The sequence below is a fragment of the Coregonus lavaretus genome, assembly GCF_964263955.1.
Source record: "Coregonus lavaretus genome assembly, chromosome: 27".
Classification (NCBI taxonomy): Eukaryota; Metazoa; Chordata; class Actinopteri; order Salmoniformes; family Salmonidae; genus Coregonus; species Coregonus lavaretus.
In genome coordinates this window covers 38300095-38327195 of record NC_140014.1, presented here as the reverse complement: position 1 = coordinate 38327195, position 27101 = coordinate 38300095, and the positions used below count along the sequence as shown (strand labels likewise).

The 27101-nt window shown below is 41.6% G+C and overlaps 2 protein-coding genes across 4 annotated transcripts in view; one reads left to right on the top strand and one right to left on the bottom strand.

The window, feature by feature from the left end:
* Nucleotides 1-24024, top strand: part of smc6 (structural maintenance of chromosomes 6) — a 36640-nt gene extending 12616 nt beyond the window's left edge. The window contains exons 17-28 of one of the 3 annotated variants that reach the window (XM_084144692.1): nt 1347-1507; nt 5895-6030; nt 6365-6445; nt 6595-6765; nt 7135-7272; nt 8231-8376; nt 8677-8802; nt 9091-9196; nt 9514-9666; nt 15790-15887; nt 16002-16122; nt 22989-24024. In XM_084144692.1, the coding sequence (XP_084000818.1) occupies nt 1347-1507; nt 5895-6030; nt 6365-6445; nt 6595-6765; nt 7135-7272; nt 8231-8376; nt 8677-8802; nt 9091-9196; nt 9514-9666; nt 15790-15887; nt 16002-16092 (1407 nt within the window). In that variant the 3' untranslated portion in view covers nt 16093-16122; nt 22989-24024. Of the gene's footprint in view, nt 1-1346; nt 1508-5894; nt 6031-6364; nt 6446-6594; nt 6766-7134; nt 7273-8230; nt 8377-8676; nt 8803-9090; nt 9197-9340; nt 9459-9513; nt 9667-15789; nt 15888-16001; nt 17273-22988 lie in introns of those variants that run through there. The other 2 variants (XM_084144691.1, XM_084144693.1) reach the window with 2 other exon arrangements.
* LOC311103145 (visinin-like protein 1) lies at nt 18638-26448 on the bottom strand. Its single transcript, XM_084144694.1, has 4 exons — nt 26221-26448; nt 23435-23601; nt 22938-23153; nt 18638-19771 (listed from the first exon to the last, which is right to left on the bottom strand). Exons 2-4 carry the CDS (start codon nt 23594-23596, stop codon nt 19574-19576), a joined length of 576 nt encoding a protein of 191 aa, XP_084000820.1. The 5' UTR covers nt 23597-23601; nt 26221-26448; the 3' UTR covers nt 18638-19573.
* Nucleotides 26449-27101: the final 653 nt, after the last annotated feature.

The window sequence follows — 27101 nt, the reverse complement described above, 5'->3', positions numbered from 1 at the left end:
CCGACCCACTGCTGGCCTTCGCAGATTCTGCTATTATGCTGACAAAGTTGCCGGTAATAGGCTACACCAGGGGTCTGAAACTTTTTTCATTTGGAGTGCCAATTTATCTTACTATTTCTAACGATCTGCATGCCAGTTAGGATTTTCATATGCTCATTTTCGTGGAACAGTTTAATTTATTTTAATAATGAAGTCTTCGTATCTCAAATCATTGTCATGTGATTAATACAAACTATATCTAACATTATACAAATCTAAAAGTAACTTCTATTGACATCCTATGTAAAAATAGCCTACATAAAGCCAACAAATAAAAACATTGCAGCCTGCAGGTAGAAAATATCCTGATAAAAAATAGATCACATTGGCTACTCATGACCTGTCTTCTAGGAACTTGAAACATTGTATCAACTATCAACTTGGTCCAGCCCAAAGCTTGCTCTAACAAACTTGCAACGTTGTATAAAATATTCTGGACCCTCAGTATCCCATGCTAGTGAGCTCCGGACAGACTCTGAAATATTTGCGCTAGGGATAAGAAGTAATCAGGTAGGCCTATTTTATGACTTTTCCACCAGATCAGAGCATGATTCTTTATTAAAAAAATTATGCCGAGTGGTTATCGGTAAAGGGAGAGAAATTGAAATATTTTTCTAATAAGCTACGTTGAGGAACTATTGTCATTCTCATTGGATGTAAAAACAGACTTCGTTCACTTGCTGTTTGAGGTGAAGAAAACATTTATTTGAGAAGCTCCACAGCTCATTAGTGGTGGTGAGTTAAGACTATCAGAAATACTATCAGATCCCCAAATTTATAGCCCTACATTTGCGGGCAGGCCAGGTAGCCTAGGCCTACATCTATGCGTAATCATGTCCGTGTCCTTACTCAACATTGACAGGAGTGCTCCAAACAAAACACAATGAATAAATTGACAACTCATAAATGGAATGAAAAAAAACACAATGTTCCTCACAAGTGTAGCCTAGGTCGTGTGCTCTGCAAACAACGTGTCCACTCCGATAATGAGAACAGTAAAAGACTAATAATAATATATTGAATGCATTAACAGAAATTACGGTAACCAAACAAACGTTGTAGGTTAGAAATGATGAGAATTAAGGGTATGTGTACTACTGGTGATACTGGTGTGCCTCCCCCGCGGCCTCAGCAATGGATTAGTCCACTGAGACAGGCATCAATCAAGACATGCCAGTAACTGACTAAAACATCCTTGGTCGACCAACAACCTATCGACAAAACCGTCGACTAAATGAGTCAGCCCTACTGGAGAGGATGATTAAAGTTCTCAGCTACCAATGTTTCTCTCCCGGTTGTGATTGCAGGAGAAGGATGCAGCCAGGAGGGTGATGCAACAAGGCCGACCCCCGAGGAACTGCCGTGAGGCCTTCACTGTGGAGGGAGACCAGGTTTACCCCAACCGGTACTACACTCCAGACTTCAGCATGGCCAAATACCTCGGGGGAGATCTGGAAACAGAAATTCGGCAAGTACCTATTTTGTTGATCTGGACTCTATTTAAGTCATTTAGATGTATTTGGGTTGTTGTAGTGTGCTCTTATAAAGGACCTTGCTCCGAAACCCATCAGCACTACATATTTGTTTATTGATTTTATTTAACCTTTATTTAACCAGGAAGTACCAGATTAAGATCACTTTATTGGTCAATTGCACACGAGGTCCAACGTAAATCTGACTTCCGCTATTAACCCATCCCCTCAGAAAGACAAACACACAAATATATATATATATATATATATATATATATACATACATACAGTGGGGAAAAAAGTATTTAGTTAGCCACCAATTGTGCAAGTTCTCCCACTTAAAAAGATGAGAGGCCTGTAATTTTCATCATAGGTACACATCAACTATGACAGACAAATGGAGAAAAAAAAATCCAGAAAATCACATTGTAGGATTTTTAATGAATTTATTTGCAAATGATGGTGGAAAATAAGTATTTGGTCACCTACAAACAAGCAAGATTTCTGGCTCTCACAGACCTGTAACTTCTTCTTTAAGAGGCTCCTCTGTCCTCCACTCGTTACCTGTATTAATGGCACCTGTTTGAACTTGTTATCAGTATAAAAGACACCTGTCCACAACCTCAAACAGTCACACTCCAAACTCCACTATGGCCAAGACCAAAGAGCTGTCAAAGGACACCAGAAACAAAATTGTAGACCTGCACCAGGCTGGGAAGACTGAATCTGCAATAGGTAAGCAGCTTGGTTTGAAGAAATCAACTGTGGGAGCAATTATTAGGAAATGGAAGACATACAAGACCACTGATAATCTCCCTCGATCTGGGGCTCCACGCAAGATCTCACCCTGTGGGGTCAAAATGATCACAAGAACGGTGAGCAAAAATCCCAGAACCACACGGGGGTACCTAGTGAATGACCTGCAGAGAGCTGGGACCAAAGTAACAAAGCCTACCATCAGTAACACACTACGCCGCCAGGGACTCAAATCCTGCAGTGCCAGACGTGTCCCCCTGCTTAAGCCAGTACATGTCCAGGCCCGTCTGAAGTTTGCTAGAGTGCATTTGGATGATCCAGAAGAGGATTGGGAGAATGTCATATGGTCAGATGAAACCAAAATATAACTTTTTGGTAAAAACTCAACTCGTCGTGTTTGGAGGACAAAGAATGCTGAGTTGCATCCAAGGAACACCATACCTACTGTGAAGCATGGGGGTGGAAACATCATGCTTTGGGGCTGTTTTTCTGCAAAGGGACCAGGACGACTGATCCGTGTAAAGGAAAGAATGAATGGGGCCATGTATCGTGAGATTTTGAGTGAAAACCTCCTTCCATCAGCAAGGGCATTGAAGATGAAACGTGGCTGGGTCTTTCAGCATGACAATGATCCCAAACACACCGCCCGGGCAACGAAGGAGTGGCTTCGTAAGAAGCATTTCAAGGTCCTGGAGTGGCCTAGCCAGTCTCCAGATCTCAACCCCATAGAAAATCTTTGGAGGGAGTTGAAAGTCCGTGTTGCCCAGCGACAGCCCCAAAACATGACCTTCTCCCATTCCTCCTCTGGATCATCCAGATGGTCATGCACTGGCTTGAGCAGGGGGACCTTGCGTGCGCTGCAGTATTTTAATCCATGACGGCGTAGTGTGTTACTAATGGTTTTCTTTGAGACTGTGGTCCCAGCTCTCTTCAGGTCATTGACCAGGTCCTGCCGTGTAGTTCTGGGCTGATCCCTCACCTTCCTCATGATCATTGATGCCCCACAAGGTGAGATCTTGCATGGAGCCCCAGACCGAGGGTGATTGACCGTCATCTTGAACTTCTACCATTTTCTAATAATTGCGCCAACAGTTGTTGCCTTCTCACCAAGCTGCTTGCCTATTGTCCTGTTGCCCATCCCAGCCTTGTGCAGGTCTACAATTTTATCCCTGATGTCCTTACACAGCTCTCTGGTCTTGGCCATTGTGGAGAGGTTGGAGTCTGTTTGATTGAGTGTGTGGACAGGTGTCTTTTATACAGGTAACGAGTTCAAACAGGTGCAGTTAATACAGGTAATGAGTGGAGAACAGGAGGGCTTCTTAAAGAAAAACGAACAGGTCTGTGAGAGCCGGAATTCTTACTGGTTGGTAGGTGATCAAATACTTATGTCATGCAATAAAATGCAAATTAATTACTTAAAAATCATACAATGTGATTTTCTGGATTTTTGTTTTAGATTCCGTCTCTCACAGTTGAAGTGTACCTATGATAAAAATTACAGACCTCTACATGCTTTGTAAGTAGGAAAACCTGCAAAATCGGCAGTGTATCAAATACTTGTTCTCCCCACTGTATATTGAAGACACACCCTATGTGTTTGAATAAAACCAACTACATATGCACTGAGCTTGTCTGATGCGTTAAGCACACTGTTTGATTAAATAATTAAGACACACAAAGGACTCAAGGAAGAGCCCGATGGTGACACTGTGTTATTCACAGCGAGTGCCTGTGTGACTGGTGCATGTTGTCTTCCTCTCTACTGCAGCCAAAAGACACCACAGCACAGCAAGTGTTTATTGCGCTGTGTGTGCTGAAGCTGCAACATTTCAGCCATTTGGTTTACTTACTTGAAAAGGTCTGTTACCGTTTAGGAAAAACATACCCTGAACCCTTGCTCTCTCTTTACGTGAATCATGTAAGCATCACATTCCTGTGATCAATAACAGTTGTTGTTAGATTACAATATTTTTGTTAAATCCCGACCATTTGGAACAGTGTAAACAACATTAAATAACGGAAAAAAAGATGTATAAAGGCTTTATTACAGCAGACTAAAAACAGTTTAGCGGTTTATTATTTGTTTAGGCTCATTATTCAAAGCTCCTTTTGTTAGTTAATTTTAAAACTAAAATGCTTGATTGCATTTCAAAGCATGAATGTCTCCTATGCTGTGTGATGGCATGAATTAATATTTGATTGATGGAGTGTTTGATACAGTAGCCTATATATTGAATTATAGGCCTAAGTAAGTTACGGTATTAAGACTAAACAGGATGTGCTCTTAGGCCTACAGCTAGATGGTGGTTATACAAGGCTACTCTACAAAGCCTACTAATGATAACGACATTACTTATTATTATAATGATGATCATAATAATAACTAATAAGAACAATAAGAAGGAGATCTAGAGAGAGTAGGGTATAGGAGCGAGAGCTGTGTGCATACTATGTGTGACAAACAGGTGCTGTTAGATTACAATAATTTTTCTGCCTGTTTGGAACAGTGTAAACAACACTAAATACATTAATAAGTAATACCAGTCTGTTCTAACGAAAACAAATTGTGAAGCCTTTATTACAGCATAGAAAAGATGGAAAAACAGCAGAATCTGTGAAATTGCTTTATCCAACATTTTGCCGTTGCATGAGGCTTCATGGTCACGGAATCAGTAGGCTATTAAACAAACACTCAAACAGGCAACAGAAGCAGCATCTGTCTTATTTCTGTAGATATATATGGATGATTTATAAAGCCAGGTACATTGAACAGTTAGGCTATTGATTATAGAACTAATTAAGTTGGGGTTTCCTCTCCTCAATTTTCTTAGACAATTAGGCTGAGGCAAGGGATGTTTCCTCGTCTGTGCTGCTGCTGCCTCCGCCACATTGTTCTCAATCCCAATATACTGGTTAATTTTGCTATTATGCACATATAAACATAGGGAAAGGCGCCAATTCTACGGTGCACTGAAGATTATGTTTCAGAACCGTGGACAGTGACCATATACAACGCGGGAGAAAGCGCATTTGGTATAAAATTATATTAGATTTATTAGTGTTCCACCATTATTTTTACATAATATAACCATATGCCATTTCAGTATCACATGTCTTAGAGTGATGGACTGTGCCGTCCTCGTGGCCTCCACAATGGATCAGTCCACTGAGACAGGCACCAATCAGACAGGTGCCTTGGGCACCATGTAAAAACAAAACTAATTGTGACTGCTCGACTAAAGACATTTCGTTCAAACAACAGCCTATCGACCAAACAATCGACCAGTCGACTAAATGGGGTCAGCCCTAATATATACATATACAGGGTCAGGAGAGTTATGGGGGGCTGCCACACTGGGTGCCCGGGGGAACAGTTGTTTTCAGGTGGTTAAGTGCCTTGCTCAAGGGCACAATAGCAGGCAATGGCATCACAGATTTGATACCAGCAACCTTCCGGTTGCCAGCTCACTTTCCACCCCCAGATTTTTCAAGCGGACCCGGGATTCGAACTGGCAACCCTCCGGTTGCTGGCTCGCCTCTTAAACCTGCCCCCTTCATCCCATGAGATGATACTGTCCTTCAGCATTGTATTGATTTGTAGTTTTATTGTTCTTTGTCATTGCTCAGCATGGTGGAGTCAGAGCTGGAGAACTACAAGGCCCAGCTCTCCCGGTTTCAGCTTCACCTGAGCTCAGTCAATGAGGACATCCAGCGCATGGAGGCCAAACTACACAGCACAATCATGACTCTGAAAAAGACTCTGGTAATGTGTTGAACTGTGTTATAATGTGTCTGTCCCTGCTGTGTTTTCTTCCCGAATTGTTCATTTGAATAGGGACATATGCAACTAAAACATTGACACATTGAACAGTCCGATGCATTGTACCATCACTACTCTGAAAAAGACTGGTGGTGTTGTGGCCGTAAGCATGCTCATCACAAGTGTAATGCAATGCAAGCTGTAGATGAATCTGAAAGATATTGACAAATGTCCTGTATATTAATGCAGGGTGCGATCTGTTGTTGAGCATGTTACACCTCTATGTAACGTAGGACATGAATGCTGTTTAACAGTCTACCTGTATATTTGAATGCAGGCCACAGTGAATCAGGTCAAGGCCAGTGTGACAGAGCTGGAGAATGTTGAGGAGGAACAGACTGATGACATCAACACTTTGGTAAAATATATAACTTTATTTATCCATGATTCCAAATGATGCCATGATTTCCCGTAGAGATGATCGATGACTGATGTTGGTTTGTTTGATTTTTGAAGTGTTAAACGTTTAAATTAAATGCACAGTGTTAACTTCATCAAATGCTACAGGAAGAAGTGGCTCAAGAGAACCAGCAGAGAATCGACGCTGAGAAGAAAACTGTGGAGGAAGCAAAGCAGGAGTTGGTGGAGCGTGAGAAAAATACCAAGGACGTTGATTGCCAGTATGTTGACGTGAGGAACAGGATAGAACAGCTGGCTGAAGAGACAGAGCCACTGAAGGTAAACAAGCATGTTTGGAGTGCCTGATGCTGTAAATATGAAAGCAGTTAATAAAATATGCCACTTGGCAGACACTTTTATCCAAAACAACTTACAGTAGAGGGGGTTTGGTACAATGACTACATGTTTTGTATGTGATCCCTGTGGGAATTGAACCCGTGACCTTGCATGGCATTGCTGCTACCATCCTCTTACCAACTGAGGCACACGATACCTGGCTGATCATTACAAAAACAGCAATAAAATACAAATGTTCTTGCTTTTATAGTTTAAATGGTCCTTAATGAAATGGGAGTTATCTGATACACATTAAACTGTTTGTGATGACATTGTGCTTTGTGTGTTCTTGTTGTGTTCTTGACTGACCAGGAGGAACAGGGAAAGGCTGAGGTACAGTGCAGTAAATTGGATCGAAGCCTGAAGATCTTTGAGAAGAAACTCAAGGATCATCAGGACAACATACAGGCTATGAGAAGTGATCTGGCTCTGAAAGAAGAGGTGGTCACGGTAAGCGATAATGTTTGTCCCAATGTTAGAATCAACCCTAGTGCTGAGCGATTAACCGTAATTTTTTTTTGTTTGTTTGTTTTTAATCAACTAATTAACCGACGTCGGTTCAATTATTTGAATTCCATTTAGTATATATATTTTTTCTGTGAGCTCAATGCACACATTGCACAGTTACTCTTGAGATAAATCAGATCCAGCTGAATTGTGCGATGTAGTAGGGAGTTGTAGTTTCCAACAGTCCAATATTCTACATAGTTTAGTACATAAAACCTGGTAATTAACTACAATGACCATAATCCATTGCGCATCTACTTGTCTGGTCTGTTTATTTTATGCCTGCAATGGATGAGGCAGAAGTATGTGTGATCGTAAGGGGATATAGAGAGCAGCTGTTGCTTCGCGAGGTTTCTCTACCTGAAAATACTTGATCTAAGTGATTGATAGTTGATATTCAGCAGTCATAAAAGTATGCCTTATTTACTTTGAAGAACTACAAAATAGTGATTTGTCAGAGAGGATAAGCAGCAGCTCTATAGAGATGAGATGATGACTTGGAATGAAATAAGTCATCAAATAAAACAAATGTAGCTAATGTACACAACAACTGAAATATTTTATTAAATTAATGTGAATAAATGATGGTTAATAAGTGATAAGTGATAAATGTAATTATTATAATAAAACATTTTTATTTAACCTTTTATTTAACTAGGCAAGTCAGTTAAGAACAAATTCTTATTTACAATGACGGCCTACCCCGGCCAAACCCTCCCCTAACCCGGACGACGCTGGGCCAGTTGTGCGCCGCCCTATGGGACTCCCGATCACGGCCGGTTGTGATACAGCCCGGGATCGGACGCCTCTAGCACTGCGATGCAGTGTCTTAGACTGCTGCGCCACTCAGGATCCCCTAAAAATGGCAGTTGTTAATCTGTTGTTTATAAACTGTTGACAGGAATTTGTGGCCAAAGCCAAAGAGATCAGCCCAGAGCGCCAACAGATAGATCGCAGCGCCAGGAGTATTGATGTGGAGATCACGAGGTTACGGAGGAACATCAGCGTTCAGGAGAGTAGCCATGGAGACCATGAGCAGGTGGTCAGGTAGGGTACTGCATCAGTACATATCCAAATGGCATGGATATTTCATAAAACATTGCTCATTTAACTGTCTGTCGTCTTGTAATGTTTAATCTCTCGTGGACAGACTAGGTAAACACCAAATTACACATTATTTTAGTTCTGAGTTAACTGAGATTATGTGATGTTAGAAGACAAGAATTGTGTGTACATTTCTGCCTGCTCCCACATGCTGTACCTACTGTGTCAAGGCATTTTGAAAATGTAACTTTTCCAGGCCAGTACTGTACATTCATTTAGTATATATCTTTGTCTCCTCACCAGAGAGTATGCAGAGGCCCTTGCTAACTACAGGGACAAATCCAACCAAGTGAGAGATCTGAAGAAGTTCATAGATCGTCTTGACAACATCATGTCCGACAGGCAGACCCGGTACAAAATAATGCGCAGGTAATTCCCGATCATTTTACGCATTTCATTAAGGACAATCCCACCTTGAAAATGCTCATGACTGTTGTTATTTATTTAAACCGTTCGAAACCCCAAAAATAATACTCTATGGCTGGTTTCCCAGATACAGATTAAGACTAACCCTGTACAAATGGATGATCTCCATTGAGCATGCTTTTTAGCCCACGACTGGCCCTTTTAGTCCACAACTCGCTCTATGAATACAGATTTTTCGAATACTGTATATTTAATTTAATATTCCCCCACTCTTTATTTTTATGTACCTAGGTCCCTCTCTGTGAGATGCAAGTTGTACTTTAATAATTTCCTGATAAAGATGAATTGCTGTGGGTCCATGATGTTTGATCACAACAGTGAGACACTCTCCATCTCGGTATGTGTGCTAATCCTCATAGTTTTCAAATGGCCTCCGTAGCTTTTTACATTTAAAAAAGAATCTGTATTCGTCAGAATCAATTTGACAAATATATATATTTTTTATCATAATTGTTCAGTTCATTTATTTAGCCTTTTACAGGAATGTGTCTGGCATTCAAGAGGACTGAGTTTAAGACAACATTAAACCGTCAGTATTTACAGACAACAGGACATACATGACAACAACCACATGAAACAGATGGCGCTAGTCACTCCGCCTCGGTTTGTCCTGTTGTCTGTCCTCTCTGTAACCTCCTGGGCTTGTGTGTACAGGTGAAGCCGCCAGGCCGCGAGAACGACAGTATGAGTGACATGCGCTCTCTGTCTGGAGGAGAGAGATCCTTCTCTACAGTGTGTTTCATCCTCTCCCTCTGGGAGATCACGGAGTCCCCCTTCAGGTGCCTGGACGAGTTTGACGTCTACATGGTAAGACAGGCCTATAAGCATGCTTGTTATTTACACAGCTGGATTCACATAGTTTCTAAAATAGTATTTAATCAAAGTTCAAGTTACTAACGCTCTTCTCCAAGACCTTAGTTTGAGCTGACGAGAAATTTTGAAATCCTTGAAGTTTACAACTTCTATGACTAATTTAAAGGCCCAATGCAGCCATTTTTATATCAGTATGAAATCATTTCTGGGTAACCACTAAGTACCTTACTGTAATACACTGAACCAAAATCTAAATGCAACATGCAAAAATTTGAAAAGATTTTACTGCGTTACGGTTCATATAAGGAAATCAGTCAATTGAAATGAATTCATTAGGCCCTAATCCGATTTCACATGACAGGGAATACAGATATGCATCTGTTGGTCACAGATACCTTAAAAAAAAAAAAAAAGTTACGGACGTGGATCAGAAAACCAGTCAGTATCTGGTGGATCCACCATTTGTTTCATGCAGGTTGACACATCTCCTTCGCATAGTGTTGATCAGGTTGTTGATTGTGGAATGTTGTCCCAATCCTCTTCAATGGCTGCGCCATCTGCCCGGTACAGTTGAAGCTGGGATTCATCCGTGAAGAGCACTCTTCTCCAGCATGCCAGTGGCCATCGAAGGTGAACATTTGCCCATTGAAGCCAGTTACGACACTGAGCAGCAGTCAGGTCAAGACCCTGGTGAGGACGACGAGCACGCAGATCAGCTTCCCTGAGACTGTTTCTGACAGTTTGTGCAGAAATTATTTGGTTGTACAAACCCACAGTTTCATCAGCTGTCATCGTGGCTGGTCTCAGACGATCCCACAGGTGAAGAAGCCGGATGTGGAGTTCCTGGGTTGGCGTGGATACATGTGGTCTGCAGTTGTGAGGCCGGTTGGTCGTACTGCCAAATGCTCTAAAACGACGTTGGAGGTGGCTTAGAAATTCTATGGCAACAGTTCTGGTGGGCATTCCTGCAGTCAGCATGCCAAATTTGTTTACATCCCTGTTAGTGAGCATTTCTTCTTTGCCAAGATAATCCATCTACATGACAGGTGTGGCATATCAAGAAGCTGATTAAACAGCATGGTCATTGCACGAGTGCACCTTGTGCTGGGAACAATAAAATGCCATTCTAAAATGTGCAGTTTTGTCGCACAACACAATGCCACAGATGTCTCAACTTTTGAGGGAGCGTGCAATTGGCAAGCTCACTGAAGGAATGACCACCAGAGCTGTTGCCAGAGAATTCAATGTTAATTTCTCTTTCATAAGCTGCCTCCAACGTTGTTTTAGAGAATTTGGCAGTATGTCCAACCAACCGCAGACCATGTCTATGGCGTTGTGTGGGCAAGCGGTTTGCTGATGTCAACGTTGTGAACAGAGTGCCACATAGGGTTATGGTATGCGCAGGCATAAGCTACGGACAACAAGCACAATTGCATTTTATTGATAACAATTTCAATGCACAAAAATACCGTGCAGTGGGGGAAAAAAGTATTTAGTCAGCCACCAATTGTGCAAGTTCTCCCACTTAAAAAGATGAGAGAGGCCTGTAAATTTCATCATAGGTACACGTCAACTATGACAGACAAAATGAGAAAAAAAATCCAGAAAATCACATTGTAGGATTTTTTATGAATTTATTTGCAAATTATGGTGGAAAATAAGTATTTGGTCAATAACAAAAGTTTCTCAATACTTTGTTATATACCCTTTGTTGGCAATGACACAGGTCAAACGTTTTCTGTAAGTCTTCACAAGGTTTTCACACACTGTTGCTGGTATTTTGGCCCATTCCTCCATGCAGATCTCCTCTAGAGCAGTAATGTTTTGGGGCTGTCGCTGGGCAACACGGACTTTCAACTCCCTCCAAAGATTTTCTATGGGGTTGAGATCTGGAGACTGGCTAGGCCACTCCAGGACCTTGAAATGCTTCTTACGAAGCCACTCCTTCATTGCCCGGGTGGTGTGTTTGGGATCATTGTCATGCTGAAAGACCCAGCCACGTTTCATCTTCAATGCCCTTGCTGATGGAAGGAGGTTTTCACTCAAAATCTCACGATACATGGCCCCATTCATTCTTTCCTTTACACGGATCAGTCGTCCTGGTCCCTTTGCAGAAAAACAGCCCCAAAGCATGATGTTTCCACCCACATGCTTCACAGTATGTATGGTGTTCTTTGGATGCAACTCAGCATTCTTTGTCCTCCAAACACGACGAGTTGAGTTTTTACCAAAAAGTTCTATTTTGGTTTCATCTGACCATATGACATTCTCCCAATCCTCTTCTGGATCATCCAAATGCACTCTAGCAAACTTCAGACGGGCCTGGACATGTACTGGCTTAAGCAGGGGGACACATCTGGCACTGCAGGATTTGAGTCCCTGGCGGCGTAGTGTGTTACTGATGGTAGGCTTTGTTACTTTGGTCCCAGCTCTCTGCAGGTCATTCACTAGGTCCCCCCGTGTGGTTCTGGGATTTTTGCTCACCGTTCTTATGATAATTTTGACCCCACGGGGTGAGCTCTTGCGTGGAGCCCCAGATCGAGGGAGATTATCAGTGGTCTTGTATGTCTTCCATTTCCTAATAATTGCTCCCACAGTTGATTTCTTCAAACCAAGCTGCTTACCTATTGCAGATTCAGTCTTCCCAGCCTGGTGCAGGTCTACAATTTTGTTTCTGGTGTCCTTTTGACAGCTCTTTGGTCTTGGCCATAGTGGAGTTTGGAGTGTGACTGTTTGAGGTTGTGGACAGGTGTCTTTTTATACTGATAACAAGTTCAAACAGGTGCCATTAATAAAGGTAACGAGTGGAGGACAAAGGAGCCTCTTAAAGAAGAAGTTACAGGTCTGTGAGAGCCAGAAATCTTGCTTGTTTGTAGGTGACCAAATACTTATTTTCCACCATAATTTGCAAATAAATTCATAAAAAATCCTACAATGTGATTTTCTGGAAAAAAATTCTCAATTTGTCTGTCATAGTTGACGTGTACCTATGATGAAAATTACAGGCCTCTCATCTTTTTAAGTGGGAGAACTTGCACAATTGGTGGCTGACTAAATACTTTTTTCCCCCACTGTACATTTACATGACCAAAAGTATGTGAACACCTGCTCGTCGAACGTCTCATTCCAAAATCATGGGCAATAATTTGGAGTTGGTCCCCATTTTGCTGCTATAACGGCCTCCACTCTTCTGGGAAGGCTTTCCACTAGATGTTGGAACATTGCTGCGAATAATTGCTTCCATTCAGCCACAAGAGCATTAGTGAGGTCGGGTACTGATGTTGGGCGATTAGGCCTGGCTCGTAGTCTGCGTTCCAATTCATCCCAAAGGTGTTCGATGGGGTTGAGGTCAGGGCTCTGTGTAGGCCAGTCATGTTCTTCCACATCGATCACGACTAACCATTTCTGTATGGACCTCGCTTTGTGCAGTTGGGGGCATTGTCATGCAGAAACAGGAAAGGGCCTTCCCCAAACTGTTGCCACAAAGTTGGAAGCACAGAATCCTCTAGAAGGTCATTGTATGCTGTAGCGTTAAGATTTCCCTTCACTGGAACTGAGGCCTAGCCCGACCCATGAAAAACAGCACCAGAACATTATTCCTCCTCCACCAAACTTTACAGTTGGCACTATGCATTGGGGCAGGTAGCGTTCTCCTGGCATGCGCCAAACCCATATTTGTCGGTCGGACTGCCAGATGGTGAAGCTTGATTCTTCACTCCAGGGAACACTGCTCCAGAGTCCAATGGTGGTGAGCTTTACACCACTCCAGCCGACGCTTGGCATTGCGCATGGTGATTTTAGGCTTGTGTGTGGCTGCTCGGCCATGGAAACCCATTTCATGAAGCTCCTGACAAACAGTTATTGTGCTGACGTTGCTTCCAGAGGCAGTTTGGAACTCGGTAGTGAGACAATTATTTTCAGCGGTCCCGTTCTGTGAGCTTGTGTGGCCAACCACTTCACAACTTAGCTGTTGCTCCTAGACGTTTCCACTTCACAATAACAGCGCTTACAGTTGACCGGGGCAGCTCTAGCAGGGCAGAAATTTTACAAACTGACTTGTTGGAAAGGTGGCATCCTATGATGGTGCCATGTTGAAAGTCACTGAGCTCTTCAGTAAGGCCATTCTACTGCCAATGTTTGTCTATGGAGATTGCATGGCTGTGTGCTCAATTTTATACACCTGTCAACAACGCGTGTGGCTGAAATAGCCGAATCCACTAATTTGAAGGGGTGTCCACATACTTTTGTGTATCTGTGACCAACATACAGTGCCCTCCACAATTATTGGCACCCCTGTTTAAGATGTGGTCGAGGACTTCCAAAAATTCTCCTTTTTTTTTAAACAACATAGAACCCAAATGCAAAAAAAGAGAAAAATCCAACATTTTATTTAAGTACATTACTTTGGTGTAAAAAAAAAAAATCACACGTTTAGAAGAAAAAAAACTTGAAATCATGTGTCCCACAATTATTGGCACCCCTGATGTTAATACTTTGTACAACCCCCTTTTGCCAACAAGACAGCACTTAATCTCCTCCTATAACTTTTCACAAGATTGGAGAACACAGAGAGAGGGATCTTTGACCATTCTTCTTTGCACAATCTTTCTAGATCATCCAGTGTCCTGGGTCCTCTCTTATGCACTCTCCTCTTTAGCTCGCCCAACAGGTTTTCGATTGGGTTGAGGTCTGGGGACTGAGATGGCCATGGGAGGACCTTGAGTTTGTGACTGCTGAACCATTTTTGTGTAGATTTTGCCACATGTTTTGGATCATTATCCTGCTGAAAGACCCAATGACGACCCATCTTCAGCTTTCTGGCAGAGGCCATCAGGTTTTTATTTAAAATGTCCTGGTAGTTCAAAGCGTTCATAATGCCATGCACCCTAACAAGGTTCCCAGGGCCTTTGGAAGAGAAACAGGCCCACAGCATCACAGATCCTCCACCATACTTCACGGTGGGCATGAGGTGCTTTTCGGCATACTCCTCTTTTGTTTTACGCCAGACCCACTTAGTGTTTGTTGCCAAAAAGCTCAATCTTAGTCTCATCTGACCAAAGCACACGATCCCAGTTGAAGTCCCAGTGCCGCTTAGCAAACTCCAGACGTTTACGTTTGTGAGTGTTAGTGAGAAAAGGCTTTTTCCTTGCATGCCTCCCAAACAGCTTGTTGGCATGTAGAGAGAGTCTGATGGTTGTTTTGGAGACTTTGTGACCCCAAGATGCCACTCTTTGATGCAATTCTGTGACAGTGAGCTTAGGACTTTTTTTTACTTCTCTTACCATCCTCCTCACTGTGCGTTGTGGCAAGATAAACTTGGGACCTCTTCCAGCCTTGTTTGTCACTGTTCCAGTTGTTTTAAACTTCTTAATGATTCCTCTGACTGTAGATACGGGCAAGTTAAGGCGAGTGGCTATTTTCTTGTAGCCATTGCCTGACTTATGAAGGTCGACACAAATCTGCCTTACTTGAATGGTGTGTTCTCTTGTCTTTGCCATGTTGACAAATAGGTAAGAGAATTAGGCCTCTGTGTCACGTCATATCTATACCCCAGGGAAACAGGAAGTCATGAATTACTAATTAAAAGTTCCTAGATACCCTGACCAACTTTAGCAACTACAGAAAAATATATTTAAAAAAAATCTATGAACATTTTCAGCGGAATTGTTAGGGGTGCCAATAATTGTGGGACACGTGATTTCAAGTTTATTTTTTTCTAAATGTGTGATTTCTTTTTTTTACCACCAAAGTAATGTACTTAAATAAAAGGTTGGATTTTTCTCTTTTTTTTGCATTTGGGTTCTATGTTGTTTAAAAAAAAGGAGAATTTTTGGAAGTCCTCGACCACATCTTAAACAGGGGTGCCAATAATAGTGGAGGGCACTGTATGTGTATCTGTATTCCCAGTTATGGCCTAATGAATTGATTTCAATTGACTGATTTCCTCATATGAACTGTAACTAAGTAAAATCTTTGTAATTGTTGTATTCATATTTTTGTTCAGTATATTTTATTTGTTGTTTCCTGTTTTGAACCCAGGAAGAGTAGCTAATTGGGGATCTCAACAAAATAGTAAAATAGTAAGCATTACTATTGTCTCCAATTTGTTTTCCAAAGGACATGCACAATCGTCGTATCTCATTGGATCTCCTCCTGGAGCTGTCAGAACGGCAGCACCTTCGTCAGTTCTTCTTCATCACCCCCCTGTCTACTAGGTAGGAGGAAATAGGAGGCGGACATTGTACATGTGTATATTGCCTCCCATTATTGATCTTACGCAGAACATTAAAGATGTGTTGTTGGTGTTTCTCGCAAACTTTGTCTTTCAGCAATTTGCCAAAAAGTGACCACATCAAGATCCATCAGCTGCAGGATCCAGAGAGGACAGGAAGACGTACAGAAGATGAAGACCTGGGGTAGCTGATAGATGGCAGGGTTGTGGTCAATTCAGTAAGTAAACCAAATTCCAATTTGTACATTCTGAATTTACTGGAATTGAAATGGAGTTGACCCCAACCCTGATAGATGGTGGATTAGGCAATCGTCATGCCTAAAAAGTCATTAGAAACAGCGCGGGAATTTTTAAACACATTCTAGTAATTTTTCTAGGAGTGAATACGTAAGCCTCTCTGGGAGACTTAAGACTCTGCTTTACTGTTGTGCGCCATGCAGATGGATGAATTATGAAGAATTTCCCTTATTATACAGTATGTAGGTCTGTATATTTACATAGTGGCTGTGTGGATCATCTTTGTTGTATTATCAACAGTCACATATCTCTAAGCATATCTCACATTCTACATATTAAAGCTGCAATATGTAACTTTTTGGGTGACCCAACCAAATTCACTGAGAAATGTGTGTTTTAGATCTGTCATTCTCATTGAAAGCAAGTCTAAGAAGTGGCAGATCGGTTCTATGTGCGCTCTTTTACTGCAATATTTCTGTGTGTGGAAAATATATTTCACAGAGGTTTAGATGGTACAATGATTCTCTACACTAGATTGTTTTGTCACATAAACTGAAATTAGGCCAACTATTCGAATTTTAGCAACCAGGAAATGGCGAGCGATTTCTGCATAGGTCATTTTTTAATTGCTTGTGATTTAAATTCTGCTTTGAAAGCAAGTGGTGCGATGTTGCAATCTTGCAAATGAGCATTTAACTGTAAATTTGGTTTTGGCTGATTTGTTGAGTGCCTTTTTTAGCTTACTGTATGTGTGCACTAGATGTAGATATCTTTGACTTTGATTACAGTTAGTAATACACTGTGTAATTTTGATACATTGGGAAGTATGTTTTGTTTCATTCCTTATTCAGAAATAATTTGCCCAACCCTGTTATTGATTTAACTGTAATATGTTTAGGTTACTGTATTTGTTTTTAAAATATTTGAATGATGATGATGTGCTTTAAACTACTGTCACTTGAAAGATGTTTTACGCAGCCAATTTTCTAACCTAATTTATATTTTGGAATTCTTACTGTTACAGTGTTACAATTTAAATGCATTAACAAATATTAGCTGATCCGACTGTCATTGGTTGTAATACATAATATTACAGACATTGGGGAAAATAAACTAATGGAAATACCTGTATCTTAAATGAGAGAATCTTGAAAGGCGAATAATTCACCTCGAACAACAACATAATGCATATGTTTGGAACCTAACTAGTTGCTAAACCAGCATCATTTTTGTTGGTGTGGCCAGCATGGAAATATGTACCATTCTTGATTGATTGGTTAATGAATAGAATCACACTTACCAGACCATGGCTTTTGTAAAAGCCCGTAGATGTTTATTTTATTGAGTTTCATTAGGACTACATAAAGAATGTAACCATGTAATTTTGGGTGCAACACATGCAACATGTATAAAAAGAACAAAACTAACAAAATACAGTCTTATCATTTTGAATTTGATTTTTCATATTTAGTATAAACATTTACTTGACAAAGATTGTTGCCATGGAGTTTGGATCATCCTGTTCTAATTATAATATAATAATAATAATAATAATAATAATAATAATAATAATAATAATAATAATAATAATAATAATAACCAACTATGAGCATTCAAGTCTACATGATGCTGTATCCAGAACTGTGAAAACCAGTGCCAGATTCCTCTGGTACAGTAAGTGGACTGTCTACCAGGACATGCCTGCATAGCTTCGCAGTGGTAAATCAGTCTAGTATGGTTCAATGGAAAGTACATTTTCACAATATCTGTAATCCATATAGGTGTACATTTGAAACAGGACTACAACCTTTAGTTTCAAAAGCTTTGTGTTCATGTAGCACTATCTAGTGTAGGATTCTGCATCATCACATTTTTATTTTTATAAAAGTACCGTTGGTAGTAATGCAGTATGTCCGGTGAACTCATGTAAGGTTTTTCTGCTCTGGAAATAAGTGCTTCACAAGCTCCAGACGCCATGCTTGAAAGCCAATATTGTTACATTTCTGCCATGCTCTGTGTTACAGTAAACATATTGATATGTATGATGTAACTCTGTATTGTAAATAGTGGGCAAACGTACAGGCAGAGAAATCCAACCTATTAGGAGCGTTATCATGGCATATATAATGTATCCAGAAATGCTAAGAGTGATGGGTGGCTGATATTGAATATAGATAAGCATTGGCCTGGTGTTGATTGCTCTTACGTTGATTACATTTTGCAAATCCAATCAGTTTTCCATGTTAATAATAATAATAATAATAATAATAATAATAATAATAATATGCCATTTAGCAGACGCTTTTATCCAAAGCGACTTAGTCATGTGTGCATACATTTTTACGTATGGGTGGTCCCGGGGATCGAACCCACTACCCTAGCGTTATAAGCGCCATGCTCTACCAATTGAGCTACAGAGGACCACCATGTTGATTCAACGTCATCACATGTACATTTTTTTATGCCGTGGAAATAGCGTTGATTCAACCAGTTTTTGCCCAGTGGGTAGTATATAATCAGCACCAGATTTATTCTCTCGTTTCTCAGTACTGCTGGACTTGAATTCAATACTCAACTTTCAGATACATCTTCTCTCTGTGTGAGAGGTTACAACCTGGGCCCGTATTGGCTGTCGTTCAAGAACTCAAGTGTCACATTAATTACACATGTATACATTATAAAAAATGAGGGCAACAAGCTCCCACAGGAGGTTAATAATGTAATGGTCTGGTGAATCACTACTGTACATCCCATGCAACAATACCAAACGCTTTTCGTAGGGCTTCTCCTTGAATACCCCGCTTGCAGATGCAACAACTTAATAAGAGGTTAGATTATAGAGCCTGAACACATAACACATGCATGCAAAGATTAGAACCTACACTTCAATTCCAGTCAGTCTGAATAGAACACCTTATTTGGAAAGAACAAGAATCTCCTCTATTTTTCCAAGAGCTCAAGAAGTTTGAATATTATAGAGACGAGTTACAATTATCATAGGAATGAGTGTTCATTACCAGCATATTAAGCATTAGAAGCTAGCTGCAGCAGTGGACATAGATCATCTAAATACTGCAGGAACAGAATCATTTGATGTATAGAGCTTCACTGATATACAAGCTAGCCTAAAAGTGAATGGGTAAATGGAATAGGATGACTTGTGCACAATTCACATTGGCAGATCAGTTTCGATAAAATATAAATGTATCATGATACTGTGTAATATAATATATTTAAAATTATTCTGCTATTTGACATTCTCATGCATACAACCACAAGAAGCAAGTCCATTGAAAAATAGTCCAAGCATAATTATTTTCCTGTGGAAAAGGCTGAGAAGTTGAAGAAGAAGAACTTAATGAAACATTAAAACATGTGCTGCCTGTCCAAAGAGTGAGCAGGTCTGATTTTCTGCAGACGAGCACCACCTCCTCACTTCTGCATATCACACTGCAACAGGAGCACGATGGACGGATCGCTCTTGGCCGCCTCTTTGAACTCATCCAATGAGATCTGGTCGTCGTTGTTCTTGTCCATCTTGCTGAAGATCCTGTCCACCCGTTGCTCCGGTGTCAGGCCGTCCTCGTTCATCTTCATCATGATCACAGTGCCCACCATTTTGTATATGGCCTATAGACACACAGGGGTGAGAGGTGAGGTGATACTACAGGAAAAGAACAGGGGTATAAGGAATTCAAGAAATACCTATTTTCACACAGTCATGGTTAATCTGTTAACATGTTCAAAGTTTAATCTTGATACTACTTCAGTTATTTACCAATGTTCCCCACCATAACATACTGTATAGGCATATACATAACATATACAGTGGGGAGAACAAGTATTTGATACACTGCCGATTTTGCAGATTTTCCTACTTACAAAGCATGTAGAGGTCTGTAATTTCTATCATAGGTACACTTCAACTTTGAGAGACGGAATCTAAAACAAAAATCCAGAAAATCACATTGTATGATTTTTAAGTAATTAATTTGCATTTTATTGCATGGCATAAGTATTTGATCACCTACCAACCAGTAAGAATTCCGGCTCTCACAGACCTGTTCGTTTTTCTTTATGCCCTCCTGTTCTCCACTCATTACCTGTATTAACTGCACCTGTTTGAACTCGTTACCTGTATAAAAGACACCTGTCCACACACTCAATCAAACAGACTCCAACCTCTCCACAATGGCCAAGACCAGAGAGCTGTGTAAGGACATCAGGGATACAATTGTAGACCTGCACAAGGCTGGGATGGGCTACAGGACAATAGGCAAGCAGTTTGGTGAGAAGGCAACAACTGTTGGCGCAATTATTAGAAAATGGAAGAAGTTCAAGATGACGGTCAATCACCCTCGGTCTGGGGCTCCATGCAAGATCTCACCTCGTGGGGCATCAATGATCATGAGGAAGGTGAGGGATCAGCCCAGAACTACACGGCAGGAACTGGTCAATGACCTGAAGAGAGCTGGGACCACAGTCTCAAAGAAAACCATTAGTAACACACTACGCCGTCATGGATTAAAATACTGCAGCGCACGCAAGGTCCCCCTGCTCAAGCCAGTGCATGTCCAGGCCCGTCTGAAGTTTGCCAATGACCATCTGGATGATCCAGAGGAGGAATGGGAGGTCATGTGGTCTGATGAGACAAAAATATAGCTTTTTGGTCTAAACTCCACTCGCCGTGTTTGGAGGAAGAAGAAGGATGAGTACAACCCCAAGAACACCATCCCAACCGTGAAGCATGGAAGTGGAAACATCATTCTTTGGGGATGCTTTTCTGCAAAGGGGACAGGACGACTGCACCGTATTGAGGGGAGGATGGATGGGGCCATGTATTGCGAGATCTTGGCCAACAACCTCCTTCCCTCAGTAAGAGCATTGAAGATGGGTCGTGGCTGGGTCTTCCAGCATGACAACGACCCGAAACACACAGCCAGGGCAACTAAGGAGTGGCTCCGTAAGAAGCATCTCTAGGTCCTGGAGTGGCCTAGCCAGTCTCCAGACCTGAACCCAATAGAAAATCTTTGGAGGGAGCTGAAAGTCCGTATTGCCCAGCGACAGCCCCGAAACCTGGAGGATCTGGAGAAGGTCTGTATGGAGGAGTGGGCCAAAATCCCTGCTGCAGTGTGTGCAAACCTGGTCAAGACCTACAGGAAACGTATGATCTCTGTAATTGCAAACAAAGGTTTCTGTACCAAATATTAAGTTCTGCTTTTCTGATGTATCAAATACTTATGTCATGCAATAAAATGCAAATTAATTACTTAAAAATCATACAATGTGATTTTCTGGATTTTTGTATTAGATTCCGTCTCTCACAGTTGAAGTGTACCTATGATAAAAATTACAGACCTCTACATGCTTTGTAAGTAGGAAAACCTGCAAAATCGGCAGTGTATCAAATACTTGTTCTCCCCACTGTATAACATAACACACTGCCCTTACCCACCTGGACAAAAGGAGTGGATATGTGAGGATGCTGTTCATCGACTACAGCTCGGCCTTCAATACCATAGTGCCCTATAAGCGCATTATGAAGCTCACGGCCCTGGGTCTGAACTCCTCCCTATGCAACTGAGTCCTGGACTTCCTGACGGGCCGCCTCCAGGTGGTGAAGGTAGGCAAAATGACCTCCTCGACTGATTCTCAACACGGGAGCCTCACAAGGGTGTGTCCGCTGTCACCTCCTGTATTCCCTGTGTACCCACGACTGCATGGCCTCACACAGTTCCAACTCCATCAAGTTCGCTGATGACACAACAGTAGTAGGCCTGATTACCAACAATGATGAGACAACCTACAGGGAGGAGGTAGACACTCTGACGGTGTGTCGCCAGGTAACCAACCTCTCCCTCAACGTTAGCAAAACAAAGGAGCTGACTGTGGACTTCAGGCTGGACACGCCCCCATCCACATCAACAGGACCGCCGTGGAGACGGTCAATACCTTCAAATTCCTCGGCGTACACATCGCAGAGAAGCTGAAATGGTCTAACCACACAGACACTGTGGTGAAGAAGGCACGACAGCAACTCTTCAACCTCAGGATGCTGAATAATTTAGGCTTGTCCCCGAGGGCCCTCCGTGTTCTACAGGAGCACCATTGAGAGCATACTGTCAGGCTGCATCACAGCCTGGAATGGCAACTCCACCGCCGCAGACTGCAATGCACTTCAGAGGGTGAAACGTGCAGCCGAACGCACCAATTGAGTGCACACTGCCTGCCCTACAGGACACCTACAACACCAGGTGTCGCAGGAAGTCCAAGAAGATCATCAGGGACCCCAGACACCCAAACCATGCCCTGTTCTCCCCGCTTCAATCACTCCGACATTGGCAGTACAGGAGCATCATGGCAAAAACTGGAAGAGTGGCCAATCTAACCTCAGACCATCAGGCTAGTCAGCAACCTACTCCCCCTTCCCCCCTCCCCCCTGCTACTCCCCCAATGGACATTTTCACCCCACACCCCTCTCAATGATCACTTACCTTACCTTCTGTTCCCCCTATGGACACACATTCTCCTGATTTTATCTAGCGGCTAAACTTGATCGTCCTCTGTCTCAATGTTTATTTTAGTCATGTTTGTCTTTGCAGTATACATTCAAATAACATGCACTGCGGATTTCATTAAAACTGGATAAATAACTTAAACAGCTAGTATAAGCTTCATGGGTACAAGTTTTAAAAAAAACATATAGGGCTGGTTCCCGGACACGGACTAAACCTAGTAATGGACTAAAAAGGCTTAATCTGTGTCCGGGAAGCCAGCCATCAATGTTATTCCTTACCTCAATGATCTCTAACATCTCCACCCTGGTGATCTTGCCATCTCCATCCAGATCGTACATGTTGAAGGCCCAGTTGAGTTTCTGCTCGAAGCTGCCACGCGATGTGATGGACAGGGCACAGATGAACTCTCTGAAGTCGATGGTGCCATCGCTGTTCTTGTCGAAGGTCCTGAAGGCGTGCTGTGCAAACTTTGATGCATCGCCGTACGGGAAGAACTGCAAAGTTGAGAAATTGATTGAGACAGCTGTGATATCCAACTATTTAAAAACATATCTTTAGTTGTAACTAGCATTATGATCAGTTAATATGACGGAGAAAACATAATGAACGACAGAGCAGTTCTAATGCAGAGAAATCAAACCCTGATTCTGTCTGTTCTAGCTTCACAAAGGTTTCTTATCACATTATATAATAAGGATATCAATCATTTCCCTAGCTAGAAGTTATAACACCATATATAAATCATTTCTCCGGTTGTACCACACCTCATACGCACCTTGATATAGAGTTGTTGAAACTCGTCCAGGTTCAGCCTGCCGCTGGGGCAGTCTTTGAGGAAGCCTTTGTACCACTGCTTCAGCTCGTGTTCGTTAAACTCCGTGCTCTTCACCAGGTCCTCCATCACCTCAGGGGTCAGCTTGCTGTTCTGTTTTCCCATGATGCCTGTGGTGCAGGAAGCACATGATCAAAGAGACTCGATAAGATGAAACCTCTCTGACAGTGATGACTGGGATGGGTTTATACTGAATAGAAAGGAAACTCCAGCACACAGAATATCTTGATGCTTCTAGACATTTAATAAATCATAGGCCAGCGTTTCGGTCTCAATAAACCTTTACCAGGGTATCGTTCTACTAACATGTAGTACAATATAGCACAGTACGTAAGACATTTCTTTATTTTATTTTACTTCTATCATGGTTATAGAAAAAGCCTATCACACATTCAAATGTATATTGTGCGTTATGCATAGCGCATAAAATGTTATAAACATGCTTATAATGCATAATGAAGGGATGGTTTTCATAGGAAGTGTTACCAACAATTTTGCTCTCAAACCTGCTTTGTGTCAAACAGTCCTTTTGTAAAAAAATAAACCAAAAAAACAACATTAATAATGAATTGCTTGGTTGATTTCAAGCAATCTGTGTGACCTGCACAGATGCTTTCCCTGCCTGACGCCAGTGTTCTATTTGTGTTCTCTAAATCTGTTGGCACCACATCACATCTGGCCTGACATCACACAGTGCTGGACAGGACCACTGCAGTCAGCACGACCACTTCATCAAGCGTTCGATCATCACCTATCAGGTTACCTGTTTACATTTTACCTGGAGCCTTGACACTTTGGATGCATCTTAAATAGCACCATATTCCCTTTATAGTGGCCATAGGGTTCTGGTCAAAGGTAGTGCACTATATAGGGTGCAATTTGGGATGCAAACTTGGGCTTTTAACTGCAGTTTATGTTTAATAACCTCGATGTAGAAACCTTCCAGAGGAATCTATTCATTAATGAAAACGGAGTGATAAAGTCTCCATCACATAGTGGAGGGATTAGATTAAGTCAGTGTGTAGCCCGTAGGGTGCATGGGCAATAGGCTATCATTGGTACTTCAGTGATCCTTTAAAGCCTTTTGACTAATGAATAAACAAGGGAATCAGCCCAACTGGTGAGCTGCTCTCTGATCATCTTCAATAATATAAAACTCGCAAATCTGACAGCCTGGATTAAACATTGGCTGCTGCTGACACCTGTCTCGCAAATACGTTGACTACAGTATGTTATGTAAACTAAATGTGCGTCCATATGGTAGCCTATATGCGAAATGTCAGATGTTATCCTGACCTGACCTAGAAAACATAAGCCAAATCAAATTAAGTCAGACTATTTATAAAAGGACAATAGTGGGCGATCATAATAATTGGAACAACCGTAATATAATAGAAGACGTTGATGGCCTTGGGTGCAGGCTATGCAGCATATTGTCATGTAGTCATGGACACCAAGCACCGTGCTTGGACCAACAACCATGTGTTAATGCACCACCTATGCCCAAAAGGTGCAGACCTCTGCGCAGACCATGTATGCCACATACAGCGCGTCAAACTCATTCCACAGAGGGCCAAGTGTCTGCGGGTTTTCGCTCCTCCCTTGTACTTAATTGATGAATTAATGTCACTAATTAGTAAGGAACTCCCCTCACCTGGTTGTCTAGGGCTTAATTGAAAGGGAAAAACTAAAACCAGCAGACATTTGGCCCTCCATGGAATGAGTTTGATACCCCTGACATACAGAAACATTACACGATACACAGACACAGTATATTGACATGGGCTTGGCTTATTTGCAATGTAGGCTATATACCCAACATTTAGCACAAACGATATTTTTCATTTAAAAAATGACATATTTAGATGATACAACCAAAAGGCGTGTGTTGAAATGATTTGGATGTTACATAACATCAAATGAGCGTAAGTCATTAGGCTACTATGCATCGAATGACCTTGAGGAGAAACATTTTGAGCGAAGATAAGAAAAGAGAAAAGATCAGGGGCAAGGTGAAAATGGGTTTGGCTCCTACGTTCTGAAGGTTCAATATTTTTAATCTAAGATTAACGTCGTTAGACATTTAACAAGGTATAGATGTCCACATCACATGTACGCGCAAAACTAACATGTGATGTGGAGAAAAATGGGCTATTTATTTGCAGATAGAACATGTCATTTATGATATCCAGTTCATGATAGGAGTCTGCTCAGACAGAGAGAGGTATGCAAGTGCATTCCGATAGAAACGACGCAGTGGTGTGGGAATTAAACCTCTTTAGTGATAACCCGCCCGAAATCACACCACTCTATTTCTCATGTCATTTTTCACCATGCGCATAATCTTAAAATATGACAAAAATTGGCAATCAACCCATAAAATTACATGGTTGTCTGGTCATTCTCATGAAATATGAATAGAACGAGAAAAACACCATTTGGATATTATTTTCTAAATATAATGAATTAACTCAGGATGTTTTTAAAACGTAATGCATTAATTTTAAGGTGACAATTCCTCTCTCACCCAAATAAAACGCAAAATCTCTCCCCAAATCTCATTCATTCAAATTTGTTTTTAAGGGCAGGAAACCACCATTATGAGATACATCTTGAATGGAAATGATTAGCCTATGTCGCTAGATATTCAAACAAAATAATGTAAAATACATGCCATGACAACATAAAAACAACATTCACTGTGTCTGCTGCAGACAAATGCTTCTTACCGTATTTTGGAGATGCTACCGCTAATGGCAGTCTGCACTGTCGTCTATTAGACACAGTAAAAACCTCCCGATGATCAAGAATGCCCAAATGGGACTATCCCTGAAATTGGCCTCTTCAGGACGCAGAGCGAAAAATAACGGTTTTCTGTGCTATTCCAAATGAGGCAGGCAGCGGCGGCAGTACAGGGACGGATCCCACGCTCGTCTCGTCTTTGGTTATGAGATTCTAGACATACGGCGTCACCCCCGTGTGCATTACAAATGGATCTTCAGTTGGCCTCAACTCTGTGCATTGCTCCACTGCTTGATTTTCTAAATTTGTGTCGATCAAATAAGTATAGTATAGGCCTGTCTATGACTTAAAAGTCTTGTTCCCTTTCAGCACAAACGATGACATTATTGGATAGGTGTACGGATAAGAATGGGGTGACCAAAACCAGTCAATAAGCACATGCAGAATAACTAAACATTTATTTTCCCTGGGTGATTTCATGCTGTTTTGTTAAAAGGCTATGCTTCATATGGGATATTCAAGAAATACTTTTTTAAAACAGCTATATTTATCCAGATTACCATTTACATGCAACTGCAGTAAGGCCCATAGGCTACATGCACCAGTTTCTGCATATATTCTAACCTACAATAGCCAGGTCAATCCCAAAGCAAACATTTACATTTTAGTCATTTAGCAGACGCTCTTATCCAGAGCGATTTACATGAGTAATTAGGATTAAGTGCCTTGCTCAAGGGCACGTCGACAGATCTTTCACCTAGTCGGCTCGCTGGATTAGAACCAGCGACCTTTCGGTTACTAGCACAACGCTCTTAACCACTAAGCTACCTGCCGCCCCAAACAAGGCTGTAAAGGTAGACCATGAGCC